Here is a 21,177-nt window from a genome sequence, read left to right as displayed (position 1 = left end):
TGTATTTCTGATTACCTGAGACCAATTCAAAACTTTGGTTGAGTTTTGTAAAATTCTAGACAAATAAGGCTCAATCTGTGATGTCCCAGGTTAACCTCTAGCTTTCAGGCCAAATCCAATGGTTTCAGGTAACCCAAAAAAACCCCATTATTTTTGTATGAAACAGACTAGCATGATCTTGTACTGGTGTTATTTGAACACCACCATTGATGTAGCCGTTAAAAGGTCTTATTTTCATGAAAGCCCATTTTGTGTAGAAATTCTACTAACATAAATTCAATAATGCAAACAGTATTCAATTCTCTTATTATTGAAACTCAATTGAGCTTGAAAGTGAATTTTCAAGTCTTTTCTGAGGACAAAACATGCACAGAGAAAGGCCAATGACCTGTCATTTTGGTATGGTATATTGTGTTGTAGTATCGTAATACATGTATTGAGCCAATAAAACTTGACAAAGAGTACGCCATGTATGGTTTCCATTTCATGTCTCACACAGAACAAATGTGAACAGGGATGATGCACTGAAGCTCCTAAAACTGTGCTATACCCCAAATAATAACATGACTAAGTTTACTATTAATTTCTGGAAGTCAGTCTCTGTCCTGAGATGTAGAATATCGTGTAAACTGTGTTGACTGGTACTTCGTTTTTATGTCGTGGTAAACACAGGCTGGAAGAGGTCTTGTGTCATCCCAACCCATGTACCCACAAAGCCACCGCGTGGTTCATCGGTATGCAACAGATCGAATGAATCTGAAAAAAAAATAGACAATTTCGACATTCCGTCCCTTTTTGAGATCTTCAAAAAAATTGCTCAGCCTGAGAACTGCACCACAACAACAAACATGAACCTAAAAATGGTTAGATTATTGTAAGTTTTGTCTTTTTTTCTAGCTCCGTGTTACTCACTCGTTTTGTGACACTCCACCGCAGTGGCGATAAGTCCCACCATCCTTATTCCTCAATAAAGGGGCTACTTGAATAAGAACTGCTTGGTTTGTTATGGCGCCATAGTCTTCATGTTGTGTTACACACTTAATATGCTCGATTGATCCATCAAAAACCATCTTTGCTGACGTACTAGTGACTTCTCGGCAGCACCGAAACTCGATTGACCCAAATAAAGTATCTGTTTGGCAGCATTCACAAGAACACCTGAATGTAAATAAAAATAACTGTCGAAACAATCCTCTTATGTTGCATACACAAACCAGTTCACATAATTTCACCTTTTATTCTTGCTCATTTACTAACCAAGAATCCACGCTCACAGTTCCATCATATCTCGCCTCCAAAATGGTTGGAGTAAGGCCATCGATGTCTCTTTCTTCCTCGCTATTGTCTTCGCCACCTGAAACGTGTTCAGCAAGTGGCTCGTCTTGGTACAGAGCTATGTCGCTTTCTATCACTCCCCATTCTTCTCCAAAATCCTCACTTTCATCCATACTTTCTGAAGAATCGAAAGTCTCACTACTTTCGGAGTCGCTCGACATCAAATTAAACAGAGCGGGTCGAAAATTAGCAAATCACTGGCACATTTAAAGCCGTGTGCAAGAGAAATAACAAGGGGGCTTCGCGCCACAGCAATAGAGAGGTTAAGCATGACGTTTACTACAAACGGCAAAAATGAAACTTTTGTCTTCTCTCTTCAGCTGTGTGTACAGTAGATTGAAATTATTTGTATTTGCAATGAATAGTAGGAGACGTTATTACATATTTGTGGGCATTATTTATGGATTAGAAGAAAAGAACTGAAAATCAGAAGTTATCTTTGCTGTTTGCTGTCTGCCGTTAACGTCATGCGTAACCTCTCTAATGTTATCAAACACAGTGACGTCACAAACACAATTCTCGTCCCCAGTTTCCCAGGACACTTTTATAGGGAAATTGGCTGTATTTCGACCGTGAAAAATCATCCATTTTTTTTTTGCATTTTCAAAACATTATTTGTTTATTACATATATGAAGGAAGGAAAATACTTAAAAAAATTTTTCTGTCATATACACTTTAATTAATTAATTTTTAATTGATCAATTAGCTATGCCGGAAGGGGGCTGGGTGGGGTAGGTATCTGAGTGCATTATGCAAAACGTGTCATACTTACGTTGCTTTCCATGATAACATGACAAAAATATATACATGGTTTTGCAAATCTCATGCCATCCTTGGGGTGCCATTCTCTTAAGAACAAAAGCAATTTGCTCGAAACGAATGCACAGATTAGTTAGCATCAAAATGGACTATATGTTAGGTGAAAGATAGATTTTATACAGGACTACCCATGAATGTTGAGGTCTTTCCCTTGTGGTAGAGCATAACATGTAAGACGCATGCGTTGAAGCGTTGCTATTGTGATAAACCCCGTTCTCAAGTCCAGATGCACACTTCTTTTATTTTTGTAATGAGTGATATCACACTCTCGTTTTGGCTGGGGATAGCAGTTATGTTTCAGGTAACATCAGTTCTCCTTTGTTAGTGCAAAGAATGCTACTGTGACTTTGTATCTTCTGGAATCTGCTGTTTTATAACTATTGTGTGTTTGCCAGGGTTGAAGTAGAGAATGGGAACATATTGCTTCTCCTTAGCAGCTTGTTTGTTTCCTCTTCTATGAAAGAGAGGGTAGCCCAAAGTTCATATTCAGCCGAAACTTTCCCGCGTTAGTTACATATAAAACTAGTAAATTTGTGACAAAAGAAACTTTGTTATTATTGCCGCAGACCCTGAAACCTCCAATTAATTTCATCAGTCGATAAGGTGACTCACTCACCGATGTGGGATATAACTTCGGTCAAGTAAAGATCTCTACCTTCAATACTTCTCGTTGAAATGCTCCTTAGTTGTATTACTCGATACATGTAACATTGTGTATTAGTTTGATGTGGTTTTATTGTTTAAACAAACGCAGCTGGCAACAGAATTAGAATGCACTATTCCGTGATTCGACGTGACTATTTGATAATTAGATTAGTTCTTGTTTATCGGTAAAATGAAAATTTACGTTTTGAATAAAACAAAATCGTTCCTCTTCAACTTTTCAGCAGAAATTTAACTTTTATACTCCATTTATTTCCAGCGGTGAGTTAAAAAATTCACATCTTTCTTATATTTTTGTGGAAACAAAGGTATCTTGTTGCATACATTTGCGAGGAAAACAAAAGTATCAAATTACAAATGTTGGCCTGAGAAGTAATGCTACAAAATAAATGAAACTCCAGATAGAATACCACAATGAAATTAAAACCGTCTTGACAAACGGTAATTGTAAGTTATTTTTGGACAAAACACAAACATGAAACACACACACTGCTAAGATTATGTCTTATCAAGTTTTTGTCCACTCATATTCTGCAAAGGGGAAAAGGCCTAGTTGACTACCAAGGGAGAGAACAGCAGGGGTGAGGACCTGTGTGACAACTGTATCAGAGCTGTAAATTACACTCTGCACTATCTGAGATTGTCTCTCTAGTTTTTCTATACATCACTTGCAAAACATTGCTTCACCTCGGTGAATAAACATGGAAAGTCGGATTTCCATGATTGCTGAAATATTTCCACTTTGGCCATGGAGGTCATTTCTTTTCAGACCTCTCCTCTTTGCCTTATTCTTTTTTACCACCAGTAAAAGAACCCTCAATCATATCCAGTATGAAATTTTGAGAAAAGCAAAATAATGCGATTTTGCATCTGTGACCATGTTTCCAAGAAAACTGTTTGCATCTGTCTTCCAGTAAGGAAGACAGAAACTAGTTCAGCCAATTTTGTTTTGTTTACTAGCCAAAGTGGCTGGTGGAAATCAAAAACCTACAAGTCAAAACTAAATTTCTACTAGTCTGTGGCTAGTTGTCGAGCCCTGTCAACCAGGAATTCTAAACCCAAATGGGTAAACTGCATCCCAATGGCTCTCCTTGTACTGTAGATAAATGGATACTTTTGTCTGTTTGTTACTTTTTTGGCCGGGTCCATATCAAGGTTTACTTGAGCAGGGCTTCCCTGATATTCTTACCAACTGCCTTTGAATACTGCGAGTGGTCAGGGGAATTAAATGTTCCCAAGGTTCAGCCAACCCGCAGCAGCTCTCTATTACTGCTGATATTTTATTGGTTATTTTCAATTCACTAGATTTATCAATTCCTGACCATGGTATGTTCTGGGCTGCCTGTAATTTTGTTTATTTTGGCTTTTTGAGATCTGCATCTAGTTTACGGTGCCCAATCTGGCCAGCTTTTTCAGTGCTCTCCACTTGAATGTCCAAGACATTCCAGTCAATTTGGACACCAACCCATCATGCCTATGGATTAGATTAAAAGCGTCTAAGAAGATTGTTCGCAAAGGCTGTTTTATCCACATCGATAGGGGCAACTATCCCCTCTGTGCTCTCCAATCTGTTATGGCCTCCCTGTGAGTTAGGGGGAAATCTGGATCAAAGGCCCCTTGTTCTTGTTCCAGGATGACCGCCCTCTGTCCCACACTGTGCTGACCAGCTGGATAAGACAGATTATGGTTAGGGCTGGGGATATCCTGGTAACTTTTCTAGCCACAGGTAATCAAGGGGAGTGAGTTCCGGTGTCAATCAAAATAATTTATGTAATATATATATGTGACCTTCCATGGGAGAACAGGGGAAAAGGTGAAATGCACAGGCATGCTAAAATGACGTGCTAAACAACAGGCAGTCTGTCAAATGATACACTGTCTTCCGAGCAGTGTGTCAGAAGGCACACGACATTAAAATTTTCCCGTTGTCACTATTGCACGGTAAAAATAGACGTTGCGTGTCTCATTGAACAATGAAGTGTGTCAAACTCCGTACTGTGTGAAATCACACACCAGTGGGTCAAATGTCATGCATTTCAACTGTGCAAAATGACACGCTAGCTGTGTCAAAGAGCTAATGTTCAACCCACGGTTCTTTCATCTCAACAATCAGTAACATGTTTAGCTTGGCTGGCACCCGAGTTATGCAGCGATGGCCATAAAAGCAAACTTTGGAGCCAAACACATGCTCACAGATTTTCAGCAACTCCAGCCCTTTTCAATGAGACCAATGAGTATCCAACCTTCCAAGTTGCAACCATTTTAGCCGCCATGGTGACTAGAATTTTGGATTTGAAATGGAAGTCGCCAGCCAGGCAACTAAAATCAAGAGCTTGAGCGGGCTATCATCCAGAGTGAAAAAAAATGCTTTGAGTGTTATGAATTCACTTGTAAAAATACATTCTTCTGCCACTTTAACCCACTGAAATTGATACTAAACAGTGATCCATCTAGAAAAAAGCAGTAGTGAGTCCAGGGACTCACACAGCCAAAAACCTGCGAGTCCCACACACAGGAGTGGGAGTCCCACACTCATCATTATATGAGTTGTATCTATGGATAACACATACAATTAAATGAGCCCCCAAGCAGACTTTGCAGTGCATATAATTTCCATTTTTCTTGTAGACCAGCCACAAATATATTTTGAGCCATGGCTCAAATAATCTTTGTTCCTTAGATTCACAGATTTTGCTCGTGCTGATTCTTCATTGTCTTCATTAGCTTTTGCATCATCCTTCTCTATTGCAGTTTCTGTATCTTGTTCTTGATGTTTACTCGCTTCGGGCCATTTTGCAAATGAGAGCTGTGTTTGCCCCTCCAGGGGCTTAAGTTTTTTCTTTGGTCGCACATAATTGGAATAACAATGTCCGCAATATGAAAGCAAGCAAGAAGAGACAGAAAGCACGTGTATGGAATCAAAAACCCGGTGTTGACAAAATCTGGATCGAACCGGATCACGGATCAGATCACGGACTGGATCACGGACCGGATCACAGACCAGATCACGGACCGGATCATGGACCGGATCACGGACCGGATCACGGACCGGATCACGGACCGGATCACGGATCGGATCAGAGATCGGATCAAGGAAAAAAATTCAAAATTCAAAATTTTGTTGAGCAAATTACACTAGAGTGACTACTGTGAGCAGAACGTTTTATTTAATTCAGGTGTGATATTATCAAGCCAACTGGGAGCTGGTCACAGATGAATTTTTTCAGGCTGTTGGGTTTTGATTGCGATGATCAATCATGTCTTCATATCTTTCTCTGCAGTTCAACTATATGATATTTTGCATATTCACTTGCACTCTTCACCATCTACGGGTATATTACGAACTCACAATGTGACCAACTCCCAGTTGGCTTGATAGCTCAGTTGGTAGAGCACTGTACCGGTATCGCAGAGGTCATGGGTTTGAGTCCCGTTCAGGCCTGAATTTTTTTTCAGGCTTTAATTTCATGACTGCTTAAGTTGTGTGTATAATTGCGATGATCAATCATGTCTTCATATCTTTCTCCGCAGTTCAGATAAATGATATTTCGTATATTCACTTGCATCAATGGTAAACTGTCATAAAAAGAGTCAGCATGGTAATAATAGGACGAACATATAAATCGAAACACAAAAACTAAAACCACTAAAAAAATTTAACACCTGATGATTTCAAACAATTTCCGTTTTTGAGACAAGTCTATACTTTTACAAGATGTGAGTTTAGAATACGATATTTCGCACTGGAATAAAACGAAACAAACCATTTGTATTTCAAGGAAATATAGCTGTTTTACAGAAAAATTATAGGAATAACATCGATAGTGTGAACGATAACGCAACCCGAGAATAAACAACATTTTAGGAGTTACGTCATGATTTTTAGAGTCCTTTTAAGGGTTGTAAAGAGTTGCCTTTAAATAGAATAAAACCTTAAAATGATCTTGTTCTAGGATAAAAAACACTTAAGAGGCAAGAACAAATCAAAACGAAATGAGGATCGTTAAGGATGGCAAAGATTGACGAGGACTGCAAATGACGAACTTGAAAAACTAGGCTAGTTTTTACAAGGTGCGCAAATCATGACATAGCTCCTTTAAAGCAAACCATGTCCATAAGTTTTTGTATGCAAGTTTTCTCATTAACTGTAACACAAACTGTAGTGCTCACATCTGACACAAAGATGTAGCCGAGAATTAGCTACTGATACGAACAACAATTTTAACAACGAGAATGGGAGGTTCAAGCAAGCTTCGAGCCAACTAACATTCAAATATAACTACATCTGCCTGTTCATTACAATTTAAATTTGTCGTAAATTAAGTGGTTATGTGGCTTTTTAAATGACCTCTTGTCATTCTCTGTAATTAACATGTCATTGCGTCAAATTCAGGATTCTTATTTTCATTTAACATATTTTAGTCTTCCACCTTTATTTTTTATTTATTATTATCTTATAAACGATTTGATTTTTTGGGGGATTTTTTTTTCTTTAAAACTTTGTTTTTTTTTTGGCTGTGATCCGATCCATGATCTGATCCGTGATCTGGTCCATGATCTGATCTGTGATCCGGTCCGGTCCGGTCCGATCCTGGTTTTGTCGACGCCATTGAAAACCATACACTTCAGTAAAATATTGCTGATCGTGAAAATTGAGCCTGCAATGACCAGAACGTAATGGCATTCGCTTTATGATCACGCGCTGCTTACTTTGATACATATTTTAAAATTTTTCATAAATAGAGAAGAAAAGTCATCAAGTCATGATCGTAATAGAGAGAAGGTAATTTTTTTGCGTCCAGTGGGATGTATCTGGGACTAAATTTGTGCATCTTTTAGGAAAATTAGGAGTCTGAGACGCAGCACGCGCAGGTAGATGGATCACTGCTAAAATAAAATGATATGTTTAATTCCAAGAACCCATTATAGGACAGAACAAATTTGCAGCAAGCAACGAACTTCGTTCCACTTGTCTGAATTAAGCATGTGATAATTTTACCTTTGACCATGAGACAACGCACGGGTACAGTTTCTGCATCTACATTGATTTCTAGTTTGGGTTTGTACCGTGAAACTGGAAAATGCTTCCAATACTTTGCACAGCACCTTCGCAGCATTTTCGTACCAAACATGGCTATTTTTAATCGGGGCAGATTTTGATCACGTGCTACAATGTAGGTTACCACTTCTGAACTGCGAATGTGCATCAAGCAAGCAACAAAACAATGCTATAATTTGTAATAATTATTGTCAAGGTTCATCTCAACACTTGATTACTGATGTTCATAATTATTATAATAATAAACAAATGAAAAACGTATGTGTCTACCATGTATTTATTCACTTAGATTCATCTATTCGTACTGGGTGAAATGAGTTTCGTCATGTTAAAAGGCTCGAAAAGGTGGCTGTTGAGGGAACCGTATCTTAATGCACGCGTGCTATATTGCATGGGTGTTTTTTCGCACGCGTGTCTTAGCACATTAATCCTGTCAAACAGCTCACTGCTTTGGACAAAAGTGTGCAAAACAATATCTACTGTGACACTCTTTGTTTTACTTATTGCATTAACATATGCACATATCTGTGAGATAAGCGACATGCTTAGCATGCTGTGCCATGGCACGTGTGCCTGTGTGTTCACCTTTTTCTCTGCTTTCCCATGGAGGGTCACATACATGTATGAAACACGAGAGACTGTTACGTTGAGATATCCAAACACCGAAAAGAGAGTTGAAAATACAACTTACAGTGGAGTATTTTTATTGAAATTCTAGGTGTTTGAATAGCCGATGAAACACTGTCTCGAGTGTTTGATATATCTTCTCAATCAGTGGTGTGATGAATGCGGGTTTCACGACTAATTACTTCAAAGTCTCTTGAGGTGTCTGTCAAGAGTGTCCTCTGAGCTCTTTTGTTTGTGTTAGTGGTTGAAATGCTAGCCCTCAAAATACGCCAAAACCAACTCTGCCGGGGCATCGAACTCCCAAGTGGACAGAACACTGAGAACTCACAGTTTGCAGATGATACAACCCTGATTCTTGAAGATACTGCATCACTTAGAAATGCCATGAATATAGTTAATTCATTTGGAGTATTGTCCAGTTTGTAATTAAATGAAAAGAAAACAAAAGCCTTGTGGATTGGTGCTTTGAGAAAAAATAAGATAGAGCCTTTCAAATTCCAGTGTCCAAAAGATCCCATAAAATTCCTTGGAACTTACCTTTCCCACAATGCAGCTGCCAACAACAACAGTAATTTTTATGTCAAAATAAGGAAAATGGAAACGAAACTTAACATATGGTGGTCATGGGACCTGACGCTCTTTGGAAGAACTATGCTAGCAAAATCTCTAGGTTTGTCTCAGCTAATCTATACTGCCTCCATGCTTTCTGTCCCAGAAACAACGATACAACAAACCCAAAGTAAACCGTTTGCTTTCCTATGGAATAATAAGAGAGAGAAGATCAAGCGACAGGTTCTGTTCCGCCCCTTATCTAAGGGTGGGCTAAGCTTTCCCAGCTTCAGGACTGTTATAAAAGCGCTACGTCTCAGTTGGATAAGTAAACTCTTAAATAACACTCATGACACCTGGACGGCAATCCCTAATTACTACTTCGATAAACATGGCGGACTCCTTTTTCTTCTGAACTGTAATTACAGTGTCGAGAAATTAGACAGAAAAATCCCTCTCTTTTATTGAGAATTCCTTGATCACTTTCATAGCCTGCGAACAGACTCCCGATGAGGACGGAAAAATATTTTGGCCAGTGTGAAACAGAAAAATTCGGAGAGCAAAGCGATCAGGGTGGGGCAGGGGAGCCTGTAGACTTTGTTTTTGATGTGCCTATCCACCCTTGGTGATAAGCCTGTAACAAATCAGTCAATGAGGTAATTAGACCTGTCAAGAAGCTACATTTATGGTACTTGCAAACAGTTCTAATTGAGCTAATCAAATAACCGGGCCGGGCATCATAATATAGAGTGCAAGTAAGCAACATGTACATGGAATATTTCAAACTTAACTTTGTCCCTCCAGGGCCAATACTTAGAGAGCTTAAAACATATTTTGGAATACTGAAATGAGCCTAAAGAAATTATTAGCACATGATAGAAGCAACAAGCAGATAACAGCGGAAAGTCCGGAAACCATGCCTTTGACCTTTAAAATAAATTGCTATTGCACTGCCAAACTGCTCCACTCCACTAACTTCTACTAAAAATTCCTTCTCGTAACAGAGCATAAAGTACCCTTCAGAATAATCACTTGTGAAATAACGAGAGGTCGAGAGACCGAAACTTAACAAAGAACGGCAAATGTGCTATTGTAGCGAACCGTGGGAGTCGTGTAATTTTACAAAGATCTGTCAAATATGTATTTCAAAGATGTCAACAATCAGCGATTTAACCAATCATATCATGATACCAGGAGCTGGTATCACAGAATGGCAGCATCAGTAGAATGTCTACAGGCTCCCTTGCTTTGTTCAGGCTCACCGGGAGCCTGTTCACAGGCTTTCACTTTCAAGAACTGTGTAGCAATTACGAAGATCCCTTGAAACGCGAATTCATTTTGTGGAACAACAGAGATATAATTATAGAAAACAAATTGGTCTTTTGGAAGGCCTGGCGTGATAGTAATGTTCTTTTTGTGCAAAACTTGCTGAACAATCAAGGTAATTATCTTTCACCACAAGAATTCAGCGATAAATATAACATCAAAGTTAACTTTCTGCAATACTACCAAATCCCCTCAGCTATTCCCCCTTATCTCAAAAGTTACACATCAGTTCATACGGACCTTGGGGATCTGAATTCAATTTGCGAAAACGTTGATTCCCAACTATCTAAAGATATCACTCTCAATTTAAAGAAAACTTTCTGCAAGCAGTTTTATAAACTTTTTGTAGAGGAAATCAAAACAGAACCTACTGCGATTAAATCATGGCAGAAAAATTGTCCTGAAGTTGCTGACAATTGGGTGAACGGTATCCAAAACAATTATAAAATCAGTCGGGATAATAAGTTAAGACAATTCTATTTCAAGTTGTTGCACAGAATACTAGTCACTAATAAAGAACTTCATTGATTTGGAATAACTGACTGTGTCAAATGTGTTCTGTGCGGTGAAAATGACTCCATTGAACATGCATTCTTTGATTGTCAATAATCTCTCTTGACATTATGAGATGAGTCTCTTCAATGGTTCAATAGTTAACACCAAATCAATGTCAGCCCAACCTCGCTACAATGCTTTCTCAATTTACCAACACCAAACACCAATCTTTCTGATAACCAAACAAAGGATTTGCGTCTTCTTCTGTTATATGCAAAGCAATACCACTATGCTTGCAAAACAATGCAAAATAAACAAGATACTTCTGAATTCATATCCAAATTTATTATCCAGTTTGAGATAGACAAATGACTTGACGTGACTATGTTGCCCTTTCCCCCAGCTATATACATTTGTACAAAGCTAGAGAGACATATTGTTTGTAATATTTTTATTATTGTAAACGTTATCTACTATTTTTCATTAAGAATATTATCGGTTGCAGCACCCCTCTTTTTTTGCACTACTTTTGTAATTTGTTGCAATATTGTATCAAAATAAACTATGAAAAAAATATCTTCTCAATCAAAACAAGAACTAAGGAGTAAATGAAAAGTAAAATCGTCAAAATCTGTGCCAATTAAGATGGGGGTATCCAAACCTCCTTCATGGTTGTGATTTTCTTTGTTTTAAATTGATGAATTATCAGTGACTTTGAAAGCTTTATATTATAGTCTATAGTTTGATTTATGGATTTCTTGCCTAGTTACATTCAGAAGGAACTTAAGTCATTTCAAGAGTTATCAACTCTAAATTAATCATATCAAGTAAGTGTAAAAGCATATAAAACTGTGCTGAATTCTCTGTACCTCTTCACTGTGTTCACTACAAAGGAGAACACGTGTGGATCAAGAAAATATCCACCAAAGAAATAGCCATTTTAATAACAATTAAAAAATCACCAATCTGGACCTTTTCATTTATCCCAAACATATTTGTGAATGTTGAAATCATTCCAGCTAATTGAAAGCCCCAAACTCACATCTGGAATAATCTTTATTACTTCTAACTGCTATCGACCATATTGAGAAGCAGTCTTAAAACTCATACATGAATGGTCTAGATAGCAGCAGACATGTAAAGATTTTAAGGAAAACGACCACTTTTTTAAGTTTAAAAGACATTTTTCGACAGAACTTCTGTCATCTTCAGTTGAATGAATGATTACAAAGCAAGTTGAATAATAAGTAGGCAAAAATGCTAATTAAGACAAATAGTAACAACAGAACGTGAAAAGGTGTAAATTAAAAGGATAATTTTAGATTTACATGGTGTAATTGCTGATTGAGGCAAGGTAGTTCTTTTTGAATATGGATGGCCTCCTTTATCTTGAGCTGAAAGCTGGTAGTGGCGTGATCTAAAATATGAAAGCAGTCTATTGAACACAATGAGCGACAACGTTCAGAATTCTGAAGATGTTTGAAGATGTGAGAGGCCTTATCAATAGCTAAGTGCTCACGTACGCGTGTGGAAAAATGTCGGGAGGTTTCACCGACATAACAGGCATTACAGCCCGCACATGTAAACTTATAAACTACACATGAACGAAGCCCGCCGGGGATAGGGTCTTTCACACCAAAAAGGTTACCTATCTTAAAGGAAGAAAAAACTAATTTGATGTCTAAATCATTACAATAGCGCTTGATTAGGTGTCGAATCTTCTTCTGAGTGATGACAGAAAAATGGCCTATGTACGGCAGCTTAAAGTAAAACGTGGGCGAGGTGGTAAGGGGGTAGCCCGGGGGACAATGATTGCTATGGGCCCCAGTGATGTAACGGTTAACCACTTTTTCAATTAAATGGGCAGGGAAAAGGTTCTTTTTGAGAATTTCAGTAAGCTTGGTTATATCCTCGTGTAACCCCAACCAAGTGTTGTTGATCTTGTAGGCCCTGTCAACAAGAGTCCTAATGAGACCTACTTTGTATGAGTACGAGGTGAAGCTAAAATAATTAGTTAATAACCCAGTAAAGGTTTTCTTACAGTAAACCCTAGTTAGGAAGGAATTAGTGTCACTATTATCAATAAGAACATCTAGAAAGGGTAATTTGCGATTAAGTTCTTTTTCCATAGTAAACCTTATGTTGGGGTGCCTAGAGTTAATGTAGTCAAAAAATATAACAGCATCGTGCTTCGAGTGAAATAAACAAAAAGTGTCGTCAACATACCTACGATAAAATAAAATTTTAGAGCATTGAAAATTCAACAACACTTGGTTGGGGTTACACGAGGATATAACCAAGCTTACTGAAATTCTCAAAAAGAACCTTTTCCCTGCCCATTTAATTGAAAAAGTGGTTAACCGTTACATCACTGGGGCCCATAGCAATCATTGTCCCCGGGGCTACCCCCTTACCACCTCGCCCACGTTTTACTTTAAGCTGCCGTACATAGGCCATTTTTCTGTCATCACTCAGAAGAAGATTCGACACTTAATCAAGCACTATTGTAATGATTTAGACATCAAATTAGTTTTTTCTTCCTTTAAGATAGGTAACCTTTTTGGTGTGAAAGACCCTATCCCCGGCGGGCTTCGTTCACGTGTAGTTTATAAGTTTACATGTGCGGGCTGTAATGCCTGTTATGTCGGCGAAACCTCCCGACATTTTTCCACACGCGTACGTGAGCACTTAGCCGTTGATAAGGCCTCTCACATCTTCAAACATCTTCAGAATTCTGAACGTTGTCGCTCATTGTGTTCAATAGACTGCTTTCATATTTTAGATCACGCCACTACCAGCTTTCAGCTCAAGATAAAGGAGGCCATCCATATTCAAAAAGAACTACCTTGCCCCAATCAGCAATTACACCATGTAAATCTAAAATTATCCTTTTAATTTACACCTTTTCACGTTCTGTTGTTACTATTTGTCTTAATTAGCATTTTTGCCTACTTATTATTCAACTTGCTTTGTAATCATTCATTCAACTGAAGATGACAGAAGTTCTGTCGAAACATGTCTTTTAAACTTAAAAAAGTGGTCGTTTTCCTTAAAATCATACATGAATAATATTGCATGTTTTAAAACCAGAAGTAACCACTGATCACCTATTGACTTTATGTAATATGTCAATTTATTCTTGCATTTTTATTAGTTCTTAACCATAGGGATGGTTCAATTTCACTACCTTTTCTGTTCAATTTGGTCGGTTTCCAGCTAAGGTTCAAATTATCTGAAATCGATAAAATCAATTCTCTGAAGCGGCACTAGCCATGAAACAGTAACACTTACATAAACTGCCATGAGTGCTGAACACACAGGCCACAACCAAAACTTCCATTGTGAATTTCTGGAAATTTTCTGGGCGAATGGAACAGAATTTTTCAGTTGAATGTTCCAGAGTGGAAAACGATAAGCTGCACTTTTGTGACTCTAAGGTTAAAAATGGAAAATATACATGTAGAAGCAAACAGAACACTGATATGTCAACATGGTGACTTTTATAGACCGCAACAGCAGGGACCTTATACAAACCACAATGGCAGCAAAAACGTTGGCAAATCAAAGGGTTTAATGAGTGGTGCAATTCTTTGCACTTGTTATAAGTCTTTGTACATTTTCTTATCCAGCCTATGCAAAACAAACAAGTACACCGTGGGGGCATTATTTTAATTGGAATTAAATGCTCTCTAGCCAGACAAGTGGCGAGATTCTAAGGTTAAAGATGAATCCATTTTTGCGTTGCCGTCATCTTTGCCTGGAATGTCCTACTTGCTGTGATTGTCAAAAGAACTAGTGCTGAATGGAAAATTACAAATTTACATAATTAACCACGCGGCCATGGGCCGAGCCCGGTTCATGGTTTGCCCGTGGTTTATTTATTTTTATTTATTTATTTTTTTTATTTTTGTCGGTGACCAGACCCAAACTTCCACTCGGCCAAATTTTGAATGATGCAACCTGTGATGTTTACTTGCCAAAAGCTGTTGAGAGATTAATACAAGGACAATGTTACAGATGTTGTTTTGTTTACTGTGGGTAAAATATATTTTCTTTTGATTTTATCAAAGCGTTGGATTCGAAGGGAAATAATAAATACGCTATAAAAAGGAATTACGTCAGCCATGGAATGCGCTGACGTTGCAGCTTTCACTTTCGCTATGTGACGAATAAGGTCATGTTTACTTTGCAAGTTTATTTCGGCAGAAGTGATGGCCAGCAATTTATTTGCAATTTTGCGAGTATTTCGTGTGGTTTTAGGCAAATGAAGTACATTCTTTGGCTGTTTCATCGCAGCGAGTTCATAGATTGGAAGGAAAATTAAATATTTACAAGCCAAGCAAAGAACTTGTCAGAACATGCAAGGATTACGTCATTGGTGGGGAAATAACCACCGTACTAAAGATAGCTGTGGATAACGCAATTCTTGAATTATGTCACTCATGTGACTTCTTTGCTAGCCCTTTACTCAAGGGAAAAAACAATTAAATTTAATCGTGACTTTTGAGAAAGAAAGCTGTTGTTAATAGTGTTTGTGTCTTCATGCCCATACATATCCTGATGAAAGTTCCAGATTAAGACGATTACGTCATCGGAGATTTCACAACGGCTACGACTGGTGGTGCAATAATACAGTTTGTGTTGATCAAGTGATGTGTCTACAGTAATCAATGAATCATCAAAGACTGCTTTGGAATCTGCCCTGCATTGCGACTGTAGAGCTAAGAAAACAGATAAATTTTAAAAGCACAGTTATAAGATCTTAAAGATCTTCTTGTTTCCGGAAAAGAGGACAACCTCCTAAGGTATACCCAAATTTTCAAACAAATTTTCCTGGAAATTTCCGTTCCATTTGATTTTCATACTGGAATTTCTGGAATATTTGGTTGAATGGTTCGCTTTTCTGAAATTCAACAATTTCCAGATTTCCTCGAACTTTTCCCAGGAAATTTCCATACCATTTGTCACTATAACGAATATTACAGAATTTTTGGTTGAATGGAAAGCGCCCACAGTAATAATCCTTAATAATTACTGCTAACAGCTGTCAAATGCATTGGAAAGCAGTCATAAGTCATTGCAAACATTTTTGTGTTTTACACCAAGAAGTAGCAAGTACTTACCACTTGCACTTTTCTTGTAATTCTTGTCGTGGAGAACAGTTAAATTTCATTGGCCTTTCCTTTTAACATTGTAATAATTATTATTACATTATTTTGTTGACCCTATTTATGCCAAACATGTCTGTGTTCTTTATTAATTATAATCAGTCTTGCGGTAAACACTAAATTAGTTAAGCGGAGCTGTGAAATTAATCAATGCAATGACGAAATGGCACTACAAGTAACAGTCAAAGTGGGATAAGGTGTCTGTAAGGGTAACTCTTATTATAATTAAGAGCTAACCACTGTTGAGTCAGTGATATTTGGGCTAACCTGAGTGTTATGTAGGCTATCCAGAGTGCTATTAAGGCTAAACATAGTGCCAACAATTATTGCTGTAGAGTGGTTCAGCAATGTTAGTAATCATATGGAAAGCAGCCTTAAGTCATGGGTTAGGCTACTTTATAAACAGCATTTCGAATACAAGACAAGCAACAATTTCTCTCATGAAAGAAAGGGGAGAAATACAAATACTCTGAAAGCATAGATAAGCCACACCATTTTTAATGATTATCTATAGTCTTGATTCAAATCAGGGTGCATCTTACTCTCCTAGCACATGCATCGAAAACAGCCTTCAGAAGCATAGAATTCAGGAAAGAAGAATGTGGTATAATGATCAATTTATTCTGTAGGAAGTTTCAAAATATGGCTTGGCATTTTGTATTTTTTCTCCCCTAAAGGCTTAGAGAAAAGTGAAGTGAAGTGTTCATTTATTGCTCATACATCTTTCCAATGAATAACTCCTTTGTCTTTTTTTCTCAGGCGCTACATGTCAGACAAGGAGCTTTTTCGTAAGATGATTATCAAAGCCCAGGAAATTGAAGGAACTCGAAAACTTATTGGAGGCAGTGGATTACAAATTGGCAAGCGACTTGCATTGGATGGGTGTCATGTTCTTGCTGCTGCTGATTCTTCTGTAGAGTTACTGGAGATGCTACCTGAGAATTTGACTACAGTGGGAAACATTGTGGATGTTGATGATATCCATCTGCTGCTGGAATATCCTGCGCACTTTCCCTGGGGAAATTATATGTCACAAAGAGCTAACAGATTGGTGCTACATAGTGATGAACACAATCCTTACTTGAAATCAATGGAAAAATTTCAGGAGAAATTAAAATACTTTTTGCCATCAATATTGGTGGTTTCGGGTCTTCATATGCTGGACAATTTTCCAGTCTTTAGTCCTGGTGACAGTGGTGAACTTTTAGAAAAGCTGTCATCTTTCCTTGAGACTGTGGATGTTCCAATCCATTTTGAAATGGCACCTTTTCACCAAGAAACATTCTTTAATGAACTTTTACAGTACGTAATACCTTATTCAAGTTCTATTGGCATGAATGAACAGGAGCTTCCTAACTTATGGAGTAAACTCCTTTATGGAAACATTACAGTTGTTTCCAGTCAGAAACCAAGGGTAGCAAAAGTGCTGGATCTCATGAGGGATGTTTACAAGATTTCAAGAGGGAATTATGGAAAAGGAAGAAAGAGGCAGCTGACTCGATTGCATGTCCATACTCTTGCTTTTCAAGTGATTCTAACCACTGAAGGATCACACTGGAAAAACACCAAGGCAGCTGCTGCAAAAGCCTCTCTGACGGCAACGAGGCATGTCTGTGGCTCAAGGGAAATTGATCCCAAGAAATCTAAGTTATTTATGGATGATTCATTTTCCAAGAGTATAGTTCCAGGTAGCCCTAGAGTTCAATTCAATTCCAATTCACCCGTGTCTTGCTGGAATGAGGAAGATTACAAAATTTGTGTTGCTCCAGTGTTAGTTTGTACTCAAGTGTTGCAGACAGGAGGTGGTGGTGACCATATTACAGCAGGAGGCTTGGTATTACAGATTTAAGCTGTATAGTTATTTGTTTGGTAACAGTGCTTTTACTGTTTGTCAAATAAATAGACATTGTTGTATGGTAATGTGCTCAGTAGTACATTATATCCTTGTAACTAATGGCTGTGTTAGGTTTGCAAAGTATTGTGGTAGAATGTAAAATAGTAAGGGGTCAACTAACTCAATCACCAGATATTGGGCCAATCCACATTACAGAAGTAAATCAGACAAACTGGAACAACTGATCAGCTTCACTCTTAGTCTTACAATTTTCTGTTCAACATGTAGTTACACTCTAGCTAGATCTTCAATCAAGATATATCAGTTTCATGGGTTATTGACAAAGTGCGAGATCAAGATGGCTGGATATAATATAGGCTGAATATAGAACTTAATATTGGTTAAGTTCTTTTTGTGTGTGTTTATTTATCCACCTAAATATGCTTAATGAATATTTTGACATTTGCTTCAGAGTTTGATGACTTTGGCCATGGAAAGTCCCGTCAGAGAGTCCCCTAAGGGAGTTCCTTTAGCAAGTCTCATTAGGGAGTGGTCAATTTGTTCCAAGTTTCTTCATCCTTATTCTGACTTTTAAGGCCCAATTTTCCAGCTGTTTTGTGAGCACTTATGCCTCTTCTTTTGTGTTTAATGTGCATGCACATAATAAGCAACTATGTTGAAAAACAGTTCCGCGTTAAACCATTCCAAGTGTAAAACTTCGGAGGTCCCATAGGATTGAATCATCACAAATGTTATTTGTATTGTCATCATATTAAGTCAGGTAGGACAAACACCAAGTAAATGGCACAATGGGGACCTAACTCTGGTTCACGTCATCCATGTGCATGAAAAGCAGAGTTCGAGTAACTTGTTGTTTTCAGCGTTCGAGTAAAGGCAGCCATATTACTACAACTTGTGGGCCTCTCGTTGCATGTTGTCTTACCATTGTTGTTTTTTCTGTTTCGAATAAATTGGGCAGCTGTCCGTCACAGGTTGGTTTCCAATTTTCAAGGTAAGCTTAAGTATTTTCAGTTCTCAGTCACTCTGTCGTTTTCTTCCTTTGGCATAGCCCTGGGGAATGTAAGCTTACATACCCACAAATTCCTTGTTTACTTCTTATTTCATTCAGGTGTTGCTAGCCAAGTTTCTTGAGCGATACAGGAGTTGCTTTTGTCAAGCAAGCTATTGAAATTTTATCCAGGCATGAATAGTCACATTGAGCTGTGATTGCAGTCGAAGTGCTGAACTTACTGGGGCTGTTTGTTAGCTACATGGAAAGATCAATCTGTGTATATGATCAGATGACTCATCACATGTTCAATGGGGATGCTGGAATTTGATGCTTACGATTTTTATTTAGCTGTATTTTACTTGCCAACATTGCAAAAAATTAACTTCTGTATACTTTGACAAACTGGAATCAAATGATGTTTTGGTTTACACAAATGGTATTCTACTACTTCATCTCATTGTTTGTATGGCAAACTGAATTATGTTGAGGAAATTCCAGATCCCACATTATTTGATATGATTGGTCCAACAACCACTAAGTCTGTGGACTACAAATCAAGGAAATGAAATACTCTTTGGTGAAAATACTGGTGAGCAATGTGTTTAATTGTCTCATCAGATAGAATTATATATTAATTTGCAAGCTAATTTCACTCTGAATATGATTATTGGAAATAACCTATATAACTCTTCAAGATATTCTGTATGAACAAATGACTATTTGCTGTTAACTGATACACATAGCTAACTGACATCTTTCCAGGGGTTCTATGACATTTGGAGACTGCAGACTTTTTATTCAATATTGCATTCTCATTTCTATCACCGAGAGCTAACATAAACAGGTTAACCTGAGCACTATTCAGGCTGGCCTGAGAGATATTCACTCTGAATAGCCAGAGTGATATTTTGGCTTACCAGAGCAGTACTGATAGACCTAAATGTAGTTTGCAGTCTGCAGTCTGCAAATGTCATGCACCACATTCCATGTTTGTTTTCAATTTTTAATAGGGTGTACTCATGTACAATACAATACAATAACTTATAATGCTTCTGTTTATGAAATGTGCCTGCAGGGAATCATGGTAGTTGCATTCTTAAAAACAAATATCCAATCCAAGATGATTAATTTAATTTGACCTACACCTATAGAGAAGTAACTAATGTACAGAAAAGTGGTGGACAGTTGCTATGGAAACATGCTCTTACACTTTGAGTCCCAGTTGGCACAGCAATTTTGATACCAACAAAAACGAAAGACATCTGCACCATGCCATGTGAGCACAAGAACCTAGTAAGGCAGTCAGGCAAACTGAGCAATGGGAAATAGAACACTCTGTACTCTATTAGATATTTATTTTTTGTCATACATGTGTACAAGCATTTTACTTTGTATCACCATCTCATCAATATGTTTTATGTGAGGAGTTGAGCTAATCCACAGAACTCTTTGTGCAACTACTGTATGCTGACAACCACTTGAAGATCGTGATTGAGTCATCAGAAACAAACATGGATGCACTCTTCTGTCCAGCACATATTATACAAACTACAGGCCCAGGGGGTGCACGGGGTGCGTTCGCACCTCCCCACAGTCCCCAAAGGTCCGCATTTTGATACTCAATATCCAAGTTAAGGAGTGCAGTCGGTTAAACTGAAGTCTAAAACTTAACAGTGATACTTAAACAAAATCAAAGAATGGAAAAAGCAGTAATTTATTCACTGGGAAACTAAAACCAGCGGCACTCTAGTAGCCAGAGCCATTCAGAACATTTCAGTGAGCGCACTGATGTCCGAGCTTATCTAAATGAATAATAAAATTAACGTGCGCACGCTTTGCACGGGAGTTTAGACGACAAGGGAGCGATCTCATGATTTTTGTCAGACACGTCTGCTAACGCGTCGGGTAGTATTCTCTATTTGTACGAGCGAATGAACGCCCGGAGATGCAAAATGAGTTTTTTGTCTAATACATGTATGTTATGGGTAGGAGAGAACAGGAAAATAGAAAGAGGAAGGCTGCAGCTAAATCTTGCCAGTCTCTCGATACATGGGTCAGTAAAGTACGCCGTCAAGAGCCATCAGACGCTGACAATGACACTAATGACAGTGCAGTCTGCGATGACAGCCCAGCTGAAACCACGACTTCAGATCTATCTCAGTTAACTACTGTTTTTCAGCGAGATATAGAAGGTAAATCATACTTATTTTTGCAATGTCCACCAGTCTTGATCTCATTATTATGCTCCGAGATTAAGTTGCTATTCCTTGATATGAAACAAATTTTTAC

The 21,177-nt window shown here is 38.0% G+C and overlaps 1 protein-coding gene across 2 annotated transcripts in view; it reads left to right on the top strand.

The window, feature by feature from the left end:
- Window positions 1-21,177, top strand: part of LOC145489645 (ADP-dependent glucokinase-like) — a 39,580-nt gene that overhangs the window by 17,362 nt on the left and 1,041 nt on the right. For both annotated transcript variants that reach the window (XM_081468670.1, XM_081468672.1), the window contains exon 2: window positions 16,802-21,177. This exon is cut by the window's right edge and continues 1,041 nt beyond it. In XM_081468670.1, the coding sequence (XP_081324796.1) occupies window positions 16,802-17,891 (1,090 nt within the window). In that variant the 3' untranslated portion in view covers window positions 17,892-21,177. The remainder of the gene's footprint in view (window positions 1-16,801) is intronic.

This window comes from Orbicella franksi, chromosome 6, assembly GCF_964199315.1.
Source record: "Orbicella franksi chromosome 6, jaOrbFran1.1, whole genome shotgun sequence".
In the NCBI taxonomy this organism is placed as follows: Eukaryota; Metazoa; Cnidaria; class Anthozoa; order Scleractinia; family Merulinidae; genus Orbicella; species Orbicella franksi.
The sequence above is the reverse complement of the archived record's forward strand: the minus strand, read 5'-3'. Positions and strand labels throughout refer to the sequence as shown.